At 44.9% G+C, this 16,219-nt stretch overlaps 1 protein-coding gene and 1 pseudogene across 1 annotated transcript; both read right to left on the minus strand.

The window, feature by feature from the left end:
• Positions 1–9,659: 9,659 nt before the first annotated feature.
• LOC112888420 lies at positions 9,660–12,067 on the minus strand. Its single transcript, XM_025954630.1, has 3 exons — positions 11,869–12,067; positions 11,413–11,485; positions 9,660–9,964 (listed from the first exon to the last, which is right to left on the minus strand). The coding sequence occupies exons 1-3, from the start codon at positions 11,963–11,965 to the stop codon at positions 9,898–9,900; spliced, it is 237 nt and encodes a 78-aa protein (XP_025810415.1). The 5' UTR covers positions 11,966–12,067; the 3' UTR covers positions 9,660–9,897.
• Positions 12,068–14,245: 2,178 nt separating this feature from the next.
• LOC112890388 lies at positions 14,246–15,912 on the minus strand (annotated as a pseudogene).
• Between the last annotated feature and the right edge of the window lie 307 nt (positions 15,913–16,219).

A 16,219-nucleotide genomic window follows, 5' to 3' on the forward strand; every position in this document is an offset into this window, starting at 1 on the left:
CATAAATATCCCACGACGTATTCTTCTCTTCGTTGCGCAGGACACGAAGCGCTTCGGCATCCCAGAACTTAATTACGTCGGCCAACGGATCATACAATTGATGGTTAGCCACTTGGTTTTCAACACCCTCCTCACGAGGCTTGGGACAAGGTGGCAGCAGCATGAGCGAGGGCTTGTTGCCGGCAATGTAGACGAAGAGGTCTGTTAGGAACCTAGAAGGGAATTGGGGAAAGGCTAGCAAGAAGTAGAGGTTGGGGAGTAGTAGATGGGATCTAGACCAGGAAAAATAGGGGAATTCAGGAAGATCACGAGGACATTGTGTTTCGGATTGAGTTTATATTAATTCATCGATGCCTTACAAAGTCCCAACTCTTCTCCTTTTAAACCCATGCACACGCCCACTGACATCCTAGGCCCACCGTAAACCTGGTCGCAGCCAGCAGAACACACGCGCACGCTACTCTCTCCCACCAGTGAAGACGCCTTGCGGAACTACACCTCCCCGTTCTGCATGTGCCCCTTCTTCACTAGCCAACGTTCACGTTTCTTCTTCCTGCCGACGTCGATGATCATCACATTCCCCCTCGCTTCAAAACTGACTTGCCCCCAAGTCGGTGATGTCGGGAAGCGATGCTGCACATCGGCGAGGTTCTACCAAGTGGTCATGTTGCTGGGTAACCCCTTCCATTGGACAAGCACGCGCTTCAGCAACGCTTGTTTGCGCTGCACCAGTTTCTGATCCAAGACCTTTTCTGGTTCATTGATGAGTTGCAGTATAGAAGTGTCAGGAGGAAGCTTGGAAGTGACGACAATATCTGGCGTGATTGCTTTCTTCAGCTGAGAAATTTGAATCACAGGATGGATGTGACTACCAGTCGGAAGTTTCAGTTTGTAGGCGGCTGAACCAACCTTTGCCAGTACTTCATAAGGACCATTGTACCGGAACGCCGGCTGCTGATTGGGTCATGCAGCAACAGAAGTTTGGATATACGGCAGCAGTCTGAGATACACGAAATCTCCCACCTCAAAATGTCTCTCAGTACGATGTTTGTCAGCCTGATGCTTCATTCTCTTCTGAGCTTGCAACAGATTTTGCTGAAGTAACTGTTGCATGATATCTCTCTCTTTTAGCCATGCTGCCAGGTCAGGGACTTTGCACTCAGAGAGCTGTAGAACACCAAAATCTCTTGGAGAATGGCCATAGATTACCTCAAACGGTGTCATGCCAAGAGCATTATGATAGGAAGCATTATACCAGTATTCAGCTAGAGGCGGCCAATAAGACTAGTTTGTGGGGCATGATTGTATAGTACATCTCAAGTACATTTTTAGACATTGATTCGCATGCTCTGTTTGCCCGTCGGTTTGCGGATGGTAGGAGGAACTCATTCTCAATTCAGTATGAGTGAGCTTGAAAAGTTCTTGCCAAATAGTGCTAGTGAAGACTCGGTCTCTGTCAGAGATTAGTGATTGAGGAAGACCATGCAATCTGTAAATTTGATGCATATACACTTTTGCCATAGTAAGAGCAGTGAATGGGTGTTTGAGGGCCAAGAAGTGGGCATATTTTGAGAATTTGTCGACTACCATGAGAATAGTGTCTTGTTGAGAAGATTTGGGTAATACCTCGATGAAATCCAAAGACACTACTGTCCATGCTTGATCTTGTATACTGAGTGGCTTTAAGAGGCCGGCAGGTGGAACCCTTTCTATTACAAAAGCTTTTACTTGAGCCTTCATGTTATCCCAGGCAAAGAGGCGCTTGACTCTATGGTAAGTAGCAAAGAAACCCGAGTGACCCCCCCCCCCCTAAGGCACAAGCATGCATAGCAGAGATAATATGCTGCTGAATTTCTGGATGGTTACTGACCCATAATCGGCCTTTGAATCTGAGAACTCCATCTTTTAAGACAAAATTAGGGTGTGATCCACCAGGTATGGCCAGCTGAGTCAATAATTTTTGTGTATAAGGATCCTCCATATAATGCTGCACCATAGTATCCAACCAAGCTGGTCTGCAAACTGAGATTGCTGCTAGCTCGTTTGAACTGAGTATGCTTCGTGGCAGTGCTGCTAGCTCACCCTGAAATCAGTGCTAAACGTCTGCCCCTGTACCCAGCATGGACAGTCATGAAGCATACTGGTACATGATAATGTGTCACCATTAGCTACTCTCACAAAAATGGGCTCCAATGCAGTCCTTGCCCTGTTCAACATACAAGTTGTATCTGTGTTCATGAAGCTCTGAGAGCTTCCAAAATCAACCAGAATCAGCACCTTCTGGTCATCAATTTGGCCCACCAATCTAACTGTCCGAGGGCCTTCACTACCATCAACTGCAAGTTTAGACAGACACATCAGAGCTTCTTCCTCACTGTCCTCATGGATCTCGGTAATGACTGGTTCCTCCACTTGTAACAATTCCAGGAGTTCCTCTACCACATGTAACTAAACCGTGGTACTGCACTTGTGAGTGTGAGACCACCTCTCTCCACACTTGTCGCATTGCCCCTTGGCACGGCGATATGCCTTCATCGTAGACAGTTTATCTTCCCCCGCCCTTGAGTCTGTCAATCTCTGATCAGCACTACCAGTCTCCATAGGCAGCCTCGCTGGTGATGCTGGTAGCAATAGAGGTCAACTTGGTTGTGGCTGTAGTACTGAGTATCACGCTCTAAACGCCCTCGAGTTCCTGAGCGATTGCTCTCCTGCAAAGTAGCCAGAGCAAATGCAGTATCCAAATTCTTGGGACGGTGGAGCAGGATCATAGTGCAAATATCCTCCCTCAACCCATCCACAAATCTGGTGGTGAAGAACATAGGATCATAAGCTGCATTGCGAGCTAGAATTCGGTTCATCAAGGGTTCAAATTGAGACATGTAATCCGACACCAAAGAAGTCTGTCGAGTCTCGAAACAGCTATCTGATGAGGTCCTCATACTGATCCCAACCAAATCGCTCAATTAGCTTGTTACAGAGATCACTCCAAGTAGAGAATTCCTTCTATGACTGCAAGCAGAGAGAGGCCTGCCTAGAAAAGTGATAAGTTGCCAGCCGCACCCATAATTCCGGTGAGATTGCACAAACACCAAAATGATCTTCACATCTTCTCTTCCAGTAGTGTGGATGCTCCCCATCAAACATAGGGAAATCCAGTTTTGGCACATGATTTACCAACGCATAAGAAGAATGGTCAGCAGACGACGATCTGTTCTTCCCATCAGAAAAATTGAACAGTGATGTAGTAAATTGTGGCGCAACCGGCATACTTATGACCGGAGGTGGCGTCTGAGTCGTAAATGATCCCAGAGCCTTCCCCTGGTGATCATGATCAAAACAGTGGCCATTAGGCCCATCGCGCACCCCAATAGGAGGTGTGCTGAGCAAGGACGTCGATGGATCGGGCTTGACGACGGCTTCGATATTGCTCGAGGAGGTCGCAACCAGCACAAGGTTCTTCTCCAGATTCTCCACCTGGTGGCACAGTCCATCCACCACATCTTGAAGTTTCCCCACTCGATCTTCCATCAGCTTCCACCCATCAACGGCACGCTTCAAGGCCTCCAGCGCATGATTCTGCGCTAGTCAATCCGCCGCCATAAGCTCGCGCTCCTCCTCCGCCTTCATCTGGTCGTCCTTGTACTGCTTGAGGAAGTCAGACAACTGGGCCTCCATCGATGCGATGTGCAACTTTTGTCTGGTGGCAGCGGGGTGGGGCTTCAGATAGGGGTTGTCGTCAAAGATCATGTTCGATGCCAACACGAAATCAGTGGTGCACTTCATCGAATAGGTAGCGATGGTGGTGGAATTTGGCTCTGATACCAAATGTTAGGAACCTAGAAGAGGAATTGGGGAAAGACTAGCGAGAACTAGAGGTTGGGGAGTAGTAGATCGGATCTAGATCGGGAATAACAGGGGTATTTTATCGCAATGCTCATCGAGGGATATCCTCAAGGTTGTGAGTTTGTAGGTAGGGTGTCGCCAGAGACTAGGAATTCGGAGGTGAAAGGAACATAAAGTTTAGACAGGTTCCGGCCATCGAGAGCGTAAACCCTACGTCCTGTGTAGTTTGTATTGCATTAGGTGTTGATCGGGTGATCTGTTGTTTGGATGAGGTCACTGCCCACCCTTATACAGTTTGGGGGATAGGGTTATATGGGAGTTCTAGTCAGATACGAACTCAGGAGTCTTACCCGAGTAGTATTCGGGTAGTTTCCTTTTGATCCGACTAGTTTTACTACTGTATGAGTAATTCTACTACGCTACGAGTAGTTACAACTGGTGTAGGACATGGGCCATATCCCACCCCTTATCCTGTAATATATAGGCCATGTGCGTAGTCCCGTTGACCCGGATCTGACAAGCCCTCGAGCTGTTCATAGTCGAGCACTGCAGGCTTCCAAGTACTTCTGAAGGCATCTTCGAGTTCTTCCGAACTCCATCTTGAAGGTGTCTTCTGAGTACTTCCTTGGCTGCATCGAGGCTATGAGGTGCTCATGCCCCGAGTAGTTGTCAAGTATTCTTTTATACGGGGTGCGATTAAACTCGCATTCCATATGAAGTCGTCCCCGAGCCTCAGGTTGACTCGTAGAATTAGGTTGAGGGTCAATTTAGTCTTGAGTCTTCTATCCTTATCTTTCAAAAGATTTAAAAAATAAGTCACCGATGACACATGTCCCTGCAGCCCCCGAGCCATGGATCCAAATTCCTAAGATTTGGAATAAAGGATCCAAAGAATCATGACATGCAATATATGATGGTATAAGGCTGTCTCCAGCGATATCCTCCAAATCCCATCCTCTACATCCTTCATTTACAGAATTCTCTACAAGATTCTCTCCTCTATATCTCATTTCTCTCCAACAACGTTCTCTAAATCTCGTTCTCTATACATTAAACCCTATATTAGAAACATATTTTATTCCAAATTTTTGTACGTACGTATTTATCATACCTCAAACGCTATGGACATATTTTATTTTTATTTAATTCAGTGTTTGAAACGTAAAGAAAAAATAGAGAAGAGGAGAGAGAATCTCTATATATAGAGGAAACCTGTAGCGTTCTCTATTTTACAGGACCATTTAGAGAACGCTGCTGGAGCAATAGAGAACGGAATCTTCCTCTATATATAGAGTACAGAACGCTTTACAGGCTACCGATGGAGACAGCCTAAATTTGATGGTTAAGATGGGTAAATTGGTTCAGAAATGTGAAAATCCTTTTTTTCGGAATGACTTTCCTAGAAAAATGGTTAAACAAATAACTTCTCCAAAAAGCACCCTAAATTACCGCTGAAATCAAACCTTGTTCGCTGAGAGCCCTATCGTATCCAGCCCCCCCTCCCCCGAGCCTCGGAGCTAGATGAGTGGCACAAGATACACCTAGTAGTTGGTGGCGCCAGCCCCCGAGGCTAGGCATTGACCAAGTTGCTACTGGATCTTGAACTGTCGATGAAGCCGACTAGTTGGACTCGATTCTGACTAGTTTTGTAGGCGAGATGAGTAGTCGAAGTAGTCGCCAGCGTGTCACCGAGCAGAGTCATTCCCGACTAGTTTTGTAGGCGAGACGAGTAGTCGATGTAGCCACCAGTGTATCGCCGAGCAGTGTGGTTCCCGACTAGTTTTGTAGGTGAGACGAGTAGTCGATGTAGTCACCAGAGTGTCGCCGAGCATTCTTCACGAAGTCGAGTAGTCACCGACGGTTGTTGATGAACCCAACTAGTCGGAATCGAATCTGACTAACTGCAGTCAAGCGATCAGTGTGCCGACAGCACGAGCAGGAGTCGCTCTGAGTAGTCGACATAGTAGGCGACACAAGCTAAAGTTTTTCTGAGTAGTCGAAGTAGTTGTTGGCGGTTGTTGATGAAGTCAACTAGTCGGAGTCAAATCCAACTCGCCTAGTGGCATGGTCCAGGTCAGATCCCCTGCAAGGTTAACATAAAAGTATGTTGTAACTGATATACATGATATCATGTTGGGAGAAAATCCCAGCATTGTAAAATGCATGTATAAATAATTTTCGCGTTTTTCTCTTGTTGGGTCACATAATTTCCCCGGATAGGTAGCCTATTACGTTTAGGCACCTGATCCTTGATAGCCGTAGACCATAGCGCAGGGAGCGTGGCCGCATGCTCACGTAGGAGCATAGGCGTATAGAAGAGTCGAGATTTCACGGATTAAAGCATGTGCTACCCGGGTATTATTGCAACCCTTAAGAGAAAACTAGAGCAGTCAGTGCTGCATGAAAGAAAAAGAGAACGCTCGTGGAGCGCACTTATAGGGTGTAACCCGACCGTCCATGTTGCAGGGCAGACCGTGCAGGCAATCGGGAACAGGCATGACATAGCCTGGTGAAGAAAATGCGCATTGCACAAAAAGTAGGCAGCGAAGCGTAGCTCTGATGGGTTTCATGCCCATCGAGAGACATACATAGATAAGTAGCCGATCCTGTGAAGAACAAGTCGGAAAAGGTATAAGTGACTTAGCTTGATTCGTGGACGATTGTCGACGAAGCCGCAGTTGTCGTCGATGGAGCCGTGACGGTTTGTTGATGAAGCCGACTAGTCAGAATCAATTCTGACTAGTTATTGACGGTGTGAAACCCACTCCCGACTAGTTTTCTTATCGAGACAAGTAGTCGGAGTAGTCGATTGCTGGTTGGCGTTGCCGATTTGTCGAAGTAGTCATAGCTTCGCTTCTTTTGTGGAGATCGAGAAATAGGCTTGACTCCTGATTGTCGCTGCCGCTTCACAATTTCCTTTTTGGACTCGAACTCGGGCAATCAGCCTTGCGCAAAAACAACATGGAATAGCGCAGGACTCGCCGGATCTTGGGCCAATAGCAGATGAATACTTCTCTGCTTCGGATTGTGACTCGAACACATCACGTTGTGCAAAAATCCAAATTGCCTTGGACTTGACAGAGGACTGCATTGGGATGCTGTTCGATTTTGATAATCACATTGCGCCGAGTAGATTGATTTGGATGACGAGATCCTTCAAGCTCGCTAGTGGATCTTTGTTGATCACCGCTACCTGGCTCGCTAGCTGTCGGTATTTTACCGCCACGCCCACCGAGGGTACCTCCGAGGTGGTGAGTTTGTAGGTAGGGTATCACCAAGATCAGGAAATCGAAGGTGGAAGGAACATAAAGTTTAGACAGGTTCCAACCGCCGAGAGCGTAATGCCCTACGTCTTGTGTGGTTTGTATTGCTTTAGGTGTTGATCGGGTGATCTGTTATTTGGAGGAGATCCCTGCCCGCCCTTATATAGTTTGGGGGGATAGGGTTACATGGGAGTCCTAGTCAGATACGAGCTCAGCAGTCCTACCTGAGTAGTATTCGGGTAGTTTCCTTCTGATCTGACTAGTTTTACTACTGTATGAGTAGTTCTACTACGCTACGAGTAGTTACAACTGGTGTGGGGCATGGGCCATGTTCTACCCTTTATCATGTAAGATGTAGGCTATGTGCGCTGTCCCGTAGGCCCAAGCCTGACACATTGTGTCTCGGATCGAGTTTTTATTAATTCATCGATGCCCTACAAAGTTCCGACTCTTCTCCTTTTAAACCCACGCACACGTCCACTGACATCCTGGGCCCACCGTACAGCTGATCGCAGCCAGCGGAACACACGCGCACGCTACTCTCTACCACCAATGAAGACGCCTTGCGGAACTATGCCTCCCCGTTCTGCTTGTGCCCCTTCTTCACCAGCCAACGTTCACGCTTCTTCTTCCTGCCGACGCCGGTGATCATCACAAGGTCCTGCTTGAAGAAACGAGGGATTTGCTCGCACTCAGGGTTGGAAAGTTACTCCACCGGCACAGGCAAAGGCATGTAGATGCAGAAGAGCATGGCATTCCGGTGAGCGGTTAGGATGTGGAAGCTGCTGTGGCAGGCCTCTGAGAGATTACCTCCTTGGACGTGAACGTAGAAGCGGGAGATGGCTGGTGGCGCGACGAAGCAGAAGGGGTCGCCCTGGCTGCTGTGGCACAGCGGCGAGGTGGTTTCGTCATCCTTGCCGGAGTTGAGGTCGAGCCTGGAGAAGACGTATCGATCCAGCATGATCCAGTTAGGGAGGGGGCACTCGCTGCTAAGGATGAACCCGAGTCACTAGCGGCGGTGGTGACGGCGGCGGCGGCGGCCATGGCTCCGTGGGATTGGGGTTGGTTAGGGTTTGAGCCCGGCGCTGGCTTCTTTGTTGCTGCCTCTGCCTTCCGGGCAGGCAAGGCACTCGACGAATCGACCCCCTGCTCCTCCTGCTGGCGCAGCCGCAGTTCCTTCACGCCCCAATCCACCTGTGGAATGCAATCCTCTTGTCCTTCGAAATCTCAATCTATGTGTATTTGTTGACTTTGGGACTGCTGGATTCAGGGAGCAGATTCGGGGTTTGCTTGGTTTGGAGGAGGCGCGGCTAGCGGCGGCCGCGGGGGAGGAGACAACACCGACATGCGACATACCTCTACCTGATCCGATCCCACGGTACGGCCGGAGGCCGCCAGACTAAGCCCAGCCCGTGGCTACATTTGGGCCGGGTGGCACTAGGTTAAATGGGCCAGACCAGCCTGACCTTACTTCTTTTTTCATTATATTTTTTTAGAAACACAGTACAGATGACACTGCTTGTAAAGCTCTAGCCCTCAGAGTTAACAGTAGCCCATTCCATCCATATGAAAGTTTGACGGTCGAAATCTTTGTTTCCAAAGGCTCTTTGTGATGAAAATTTTCAATCAGGGTTCAATCTGTAATGGTTCTCTAATTTTCCTGAAGATCTTCCTTCAGAACTGGAGGAAACAACACTGGAGTCTGGATAAACAAACATGTGAAGAGTACCTTCCAACATTTCATGGGTAGCATCATCTTCATGTCTAAATAAGTATTTCTCAAAAATGTCAGAGTGTGCAAGATTGCCCACCCCCTTTTTTTCCTTTTTTTTTTACTTGTATAATTTTATGAAAAGCGAATGTGCAAAATAATAGGAGCAACACCTTGGGTCCAAATTTGGTTTTCCAAAAATAAAACTCCAACCTGATGCTACTGTCATTGAAAATTTAACTCAATGGAAATGAACTTTCGATGGAAGTACTACAATAGCTGGAAATGAAATTCGCTCTGATTCATTTAAATGGATAAATGTTGGATGGTTCAGAAGAAATAACTGTGTGGACTTGGAATTTCCAGCCCATGGGGATACTTGGAGCCTTTTTGTAGTTAGTAGCTGATCCTAAAAATTGTACCGGTTGTTGAGCTATTTCAACAAGATCTTAAACTTTCAAAAGGTTCAAATCCTTTGGAGAAAAGAAAGGATCCATATGACTCTTCCGAACAAACTATTGAAACCTAGACTTCTTACCAAATTTCTTCAAAATGACTTGTTTCAAATGGGTTTTAATGGATTTCTATTATTGAGTCCAACCTCATGGAAGAACTTCCAACATTATACATAGCTGGTGTGGCTGGTATATTCCAAGACACTATGTTTGCACCAGTAATACTACTAAATTATAATATCAGAGAACATAAAACTTTTGAAGTGCCTGCAGGCCAGCGCAGTAAAGGATGAGAAAGAGGTGTGCGTCGAGATATATTGAACTGACAAAATGAGTTTACATTTTGAACACAGAATGTGGTACCGGGCAGTCAAAACTATGACTATGTACAAGAGTAACAAAACATATTATACTGATCAAAATGATTTTACAGTATGAACTCAGTGTGATGCGTGCAGTCAAAATTATAACCACACATGGTACAAGAATAACAAAACAATCAGAACTTTAAGCATCTTACATTTCGGAACTATCTCGTACACACAATTACAGTACTAAATTACTTGAAGCCATTCAGATTTCAAAACCAGAAGATTTAAACTGCTTCAGCGTTTTTCACTAAGGCTTAGGAGGAAGGCATGCCAATTCCCATGCCGTAATTTGCGCCTTGGAGAATCCGCGCCTTCAGGTGGCTGAAAGAGGTTCAATAGAAATAAAGTTCATGAGTCACACAAACTCGTAAAACTAAAAGTTTAGTTCATGATATGATTAGTCATTAGTGAAAAGAAGTCGAACAAATAGCTGAAACTGATAAGCCACAAAAAATGAGATGGGAGGTGGGTTTGTAGCTGCTCCCTCCATTTACCTAGGGTATATTTTTGGTTAGGAAAAATACTTCACAAATGGATTTTGACCTATAAATAACTTCACTGATATACTGCTAATTGCTAAAAATTATATTATATAAAAGCATTTCCAAAATAGAATGCTAATGATACGACTTCTGTACACCAAACACGCATATAATTCGACTGATTTGTTTGTCAAAATTCAAATCAGAATACGCCTTATGAGAATGAGTAACTATCAAGCAGCTACTTAAGGTGCAGAAAATTATGATGGTTGGTTTCTTTTATAGAAAAGATGGATCAATTTTCCTTCAGAGGAGTGATGAGATGTTGACAGAAATGGAGTAGATGGAATGTTAGCAGTCTATTTGTTGGAGATGGGCAACTGGCAAGAAAACGTAGTGGTTTACTAATTTGCTATGATTGGAAGAACCAGACTGATGCTTAGTTCAAATGTGCATGACTGGAAAACACTGCCCATTCCATATTCCAACACCCCAGTTGTAAGGGAATACCCCATTCATGTCACATTCAGGTCATAAACAATTAGTTGACCCCTTCTTTGAAGATGATAGACTCAGCGCAGTTGCAACTGGAGAAGTAGTTTTCAGCTGAACTGATGCACTCAAATACAAAAATCGACCTTAGAATCGAAAGCCAATGGTTAAATTGGCCACCAAGAGATATAAATCTGCATTCCTGTACATAATCATTTTTGTTTCAATAGCCTAGCATTGCAACTGGGAGAGCGTTGGAATTTCAAAGTCAATCTAAGAACATATTTAGTCTGCTAGATTACACTATCTTCAGTTTCTTGCATAGGGCAAAACTACACGAATGTGCTAGAAAAACGTTGGCCTAGTTAGAGGCTATAAGCTTGGTCATTATAAGTTCCAAGCACTGTTTCTTTTCCCTAACCTTCATAAAGTCCATTTTCTTTTCTGATTTTCTCTACTTTTGAATGTACCAAACAAGCGTAAGGAGAACCCTGCACTCATACAGCTTTCAATTTAGAATGGATTGAACAAAACTAAGAACTCATGTCCCAATAACTGCAGTTATAACGATGGACTAACTTCTTGATACACATAGAACACCACATAAAGATCACATGTCAGAAACATAGCCATAGATACCCAGATAACAGACCGGTGAAAGTTCAGACTTACTAGGCTCACCGGTTCGTGCTCCCCTTTACAATTTGGGACTTGCAGATTTAGAGATTAACTAAATTTGTCTTAAACAATCTAAAGTTTTATTGGAACATTAAGATTAGAGATTGCGGTAGATACCTCTCGAAGACGTCAGTGGCGAAGCGTGAGCCATTCAAGCAGACGAACCAGAGCAGGATCAGCACCAATATGTCTGCTACAGTTAAGGATGCACAATCCTAGAACTAGATAGATAAACAGATGACACAAAGGACACTGTAGCAAACAAAACCCAGTAGTTACTTGATGCGATTAACTAAATGAATAACCATGTACAACCAATTGGAATAAACGCTGGTAATCGCGACGAAACCAAGCAACGCCTGGCCGATTCAGAGATGGGATTCTTTTCCCCCCACATGAACGAATTGGACCGGTACCCAACCGAAATCTGAAATTTTTGGTGGAAGGGAAGCACCCAAACGTGGATCTAACAAAAAAACCCTAGGTGACGCTAGTTCTGAGCGCGGCGAGGATGAAATTCACAAAGAGAATGGCCAGAAACTGAATTCGGATCGAGAAGTAGTCGAAGGATACTGAACAGGCACCGCTCCCACCAATCGAGCATGTAGAGGCCCATGGTGACGTTATAGAGGTGGATCTTCTTGCCCACCCAGCTCATCTCGCCCGCCATCTCCTCTGCGGCAGTCTTCCTGCGCTAACCTTTCCGAATCGGGAGCGCGCGTGTTCCTCTGTTTCTAGTAGAAGTCTGAACTCTCTGAATCGCTCGTGCTCTATCGGGGGATACAGAGGTTGTCGCTTATATAGGATGAACCTGATGGGAAATGTGCGCTGAACCCCCTGATGGATGCCATTATTACATTATTTTACCAACAATATTTGACTCATGAAAAAAAGCTACGCGTCCCTGTAAATTTAGTGTTCAGCATATATGAAAAAACTTATGTCAAACCAGCTATTGGCATAGGTTTCTCTTGGTATTTCCCTAAAACCAAACCAATATAAAAAGATGATCAAGGTAACTTTTTTTTAAGTTCGTCTAGGTTATAGTTTTTTTACAAGGGCGGATCTAGGAGCTGGTTAGCCTAAGAAACATGATCTCAGCTATAGAAAAGCAAGACTTAGGAAGTCAGTTTTAGCTCAAGATAGGCGTTCACTTCTTCAGCCGGGGCCGTGCACCAATTCTGACTCCACCTCTATTTTTTGTGTCTGTACATTTTCTTTCTGCTTCGTTAGTCTATTAACTTAGGAAAACGTTTCACCATACTTATCCATTAAGGATGTAAAAATATAACTATTGCAATATTTCACTCACTAACCTAATCAGAAGCTTTTGAGCCTTTGAGAGAAGGAAAAAGTTGTATCATATTATTTAATTTACAAGGGCGTGGATGATCATTTCACATTGACCTTTACTTGGGACTGTATTCTCTTTGTCAAGTAACGGAGGGAGTACATCGTGCGGCAGTAAGTAGTAACCGTACAAGCTCTCAGGGGCGTATCTCGAATTACAAGAATCATCAGTCCTGTGAGCGCAAGGAAGGGAAAGCTGCGTGCCTTGTTTAGTCCCTGCCTTGTTTTACTGGACCGGTTCCTTCTCGTTTTAGGCCCAGCCGATCCGGTTTGAAGTCAGCACCAGCCGGGTCCACTTTGGCCGCCGAGAGAGCGCAGCGGCTGCAATCAGTGGACTTTTCTTCCAAGCACCCAACGGCAGTCCAGCACGACTGGTTCCGGGACCCACACGAGAGGCGCTGACACTGGAATGTGGCCCCATGCTCTGTTTTAGAATTCCTTTTTTCCCCTCTACAAGAGCTGCTGTTGTTGCAGAGAGAGCCGGTCAATTTTGTTCTTCCCGTCCTGTGAAGATGCCATGGTGGCCTCATGGCTGGCAGACTCTGCAGAGACCCCTTACTCTGACACGAATTCTTCCAGATCGCAAGGCAGACCAGGCATGCTTTGGGTTCTTTTTTGTGTGCACTCTTCACTATTTTTGCAGCTTCACTAAGTTTCACGGATATGTATATGTACATCGGATGAGAAGAGGTGATGTAGGGCTGAACAGACTATGATGATTGTCTTCGCTCATCAGGGATAGCCGGATAGGTAATGGCATCTACTACCCAATACGTCGGATCAGAATCGTCTACTTCGTTTCAAAAAGAAAAAAAGAATCGTCTACTTCGATCAGTCTCATGATTTCTCTTCAGGTTTGTATCATCTGTCTGTCCTTTTCTTTCTTTCTTTCAACTTTATCGCTTTCTGTTCTTGTTTCCTCCAATTCCAACGAAACATGGCCACATGACCCAAATCAGCAACGCGGTAAATTTGAATGCTGGAGTTAGGATCCATTTGAAGGCTCAGTTTAAATCCGAATAAGATGAATGCTGAATAAGAGAACCGCCCTTTTTGGAACACGGCATTTGAGGGAAGATGTTTTGCTTCCTTCAATCTTTCTCACTCTGATGGTTTGCTGGACCCAGAAGGCATAAACAGGCCAACAACATGGATTTTCTCTAGCCCATAACTCAAAATGGGCTACGGCTAGGCCTTGCCCAACAGTCGGGAAAAAAATTGAGATTGTTTTCCCATATTTAGAACCCTTTAATAATTAATAAAAGCACACTTTGTAAATAATTCTAGTCTGTGATAGTAATTCAGTCAACAAATAGGTTGAATAGATTTGATTTAGATATGGCTGCATCGGGGATAGCACTTTTCTTTTACTATTTGTAGTACAATGTACAAAATGCAGGACTACTACTTTCTCATGATTCTTACTGAAGCGCTACATGTACATGCACATTTCAATTGTGAGAGCACATGCTTAAGCATAGCACAGCAACCTTGCTTGGGTATTGGAGGCAATTCTTAACTTTTTATATAAAAATAACCGTTTCGCATTCGCAATTCTTCGTATGCATGGGATTTTTTTGCAGCAACTTTCTCATGTTATTTAGGACAGCGCCACCATGGAATAGTTGCTTGTTCCTAGCTCCACGCTGCTCTTGAGGTGGCTGAAACATAGAAGAGATGTAGCTATGTAATGGTTGAGTCAGAAATCACCAAATTATAGGCATGATGTGGAGAAAAAAGAAAATATAGTTGTGCACTTGTGTATTAATATAGATTAAAAGGAGATTAATTAAGGAGAATGAGAAAGGAAAGCTTACATGTCAAATGCCTGCCACATAGATTTGGTAGTATTGTAGCAGAAGAACCACAGGAGTATCAAGACAATGCTGTCTAGTGTATGTTAAGGACAAACAAGCACAAGTACACCATCAAGAAAATATTTTCAACAAGAAGTGACCCATATTTATTAGCTCAAACAATGCTCAAGGAACACCAAAATTTTAAATCCTTATGTCTCTAAGCTAAATGTCACCCTATATCTTCGTTTATTTTTCTCAGCCTTTATCTAGGCGACAACATGGCAACGCATACCATCTCGACCAGAGCATAACAAGGCCTATTACTAGTACACATGGCTCCACTTTCTGGTTGCATCATTGACCCACCATTGACCAGTATTTGTTTATTATTTCACACGGGGGCACACAACTAGGGTGGCAGGAACTTATTTATGATTTTCACCCCAGATAGAAAAAATATCACCCCCTACACTAAAACACCGACTAAAAGAAGCGTAATTTCGAGCAGTAAAGTATATTTGTAGTATGTTTAAGAAATCCCAGTAAAAGATATGCATATTGCTGACACTATGTAGAATAAAAATCATAAATGTCGACGGTAGAACTCCCAAATTCTAACTACACAATGTTATTACTAGCTATTTAGAAAGACAAGGATTATTTTAAGATGTACTAGCATATACCCATGTTCTGAATAGAACTCAGGGGCAGGGCCGGTGTATGTAGCATCTTAGGTGTAGGTGTGTGTGTATGAAGGCCGTAGGCCGGTCAGTTTGGTCAAATTTCCGAATCCAGCCTAGCAACTCACCGACCTAACCTGGAGCTTGCTAAAATTTCCAAGCACATCAGCAAAGCAAGGTGGCCCTCGAGCCACTTGTACTTACTGATATGAGCACATGGGCATGGAGCAAGTGATCCATTTTACGGTTAAACTGTAGAAGTGTTTAACTGGGATATCATCTTCATGAGACTGAATTAAACATCCCTGAATAAACCTAGATTCTTTTGGACCCCGTCTCTTAAACTTTGGAGTGGAATTCGGCCCCAAACCAAGGAGACCCGCGTCACCAAAATACTAATTTGAAAAGAATACATGAAGAACAATACAATCTCATGAATGCATGGAAACCATGAAAACTGGGATGCATGTGTTTCGTCCTGAGTCCTGACTGATGGTAGGGAATTAACATGCAGAACCAAAACACGAAAGATCGGAAGGGGAAACCTGATGAGAGTGAGAACACAGAGAAATTAGGCGTTCTTAGGAAATGAAGGATACTGAAGAGGTATCTCTCCCACCAATCCATGGCGTAGAGGCCGATGGTGACGTTGTACAGGAACAGCTTCCTGCCGATCCAGCTCATCTCTCCTCCTCCTCCCCTTCCCTTCGTTCCCGCCATATGCATGTATGTCCACTGGAGCTAGCTAGCTACTACTATTTTTGCTAGGAACTTAAGTAACTTGCTTAACTGGCTGCAAGCACTAATGCAGGGGAGGCGAAGAGGCTTGGCGCTGGTATTTATAGAAGGGACGAAGGGAGCTCAAGCAGCATGTGTTCACACGGAGACGTCCACTCACACTTGGATTGCGCTAGCTACCACCAGCTCCAGCTGAGCGACGGACAAGTGCGCAGCTTGCATTGGACACGGCCGGCGGCGGCGATCAGCTAGCGTGCACTGATTGTGTCAAGTTCAGTTCACATTCCAGATCAGGCTGACGAGCGCGTATCAAGTGTCTGACGAGTATAACACCTTCACGAGGTGGATTGTTGTTGG

The sequence above is a fragment of the Panicum hallii genome, chromosome 4, assembly GCF_002211085.1.
Source record: "Panicum hallii strain FIL2 chromosome 4, PHallii_v3.1, whole genome shotgun sequence".
Lineage (NCBI taxonomy): Eukaryota > Viridiplantae > Streptophyta > Magnoliopsida > Poales > Poaceae > Panicum > Panicum hallii.

What these genes read in the sequence shown, in the direction of transcription:
- LOC112888420 (XM_025954630.1), bottom strand. Translation starts at nt 11,965, where the DNA reads ATGGCGGGCGAGATGAGCTGGGTGGGCAAGAAGATCCACCTCTATAAC. An exon ending in GTGGGAGCGGTGCCTGTTCA is followed by an intron (nt 11,486 to 11,868) that starts GTATCCTTCGAC and finishes TAACTGTAGCAG; the next exon opens with ACATATTGGTGCTGATCCTG. An exon ending in GCCACTGACGTCTTCGAGAG is followed by an intron (nt 9,965 to 11,412) that starts GTATCTACCGCA and finishes AACCTCTTTCAG; the next exon opens with CCACCTGAAGGCGCGGATTC.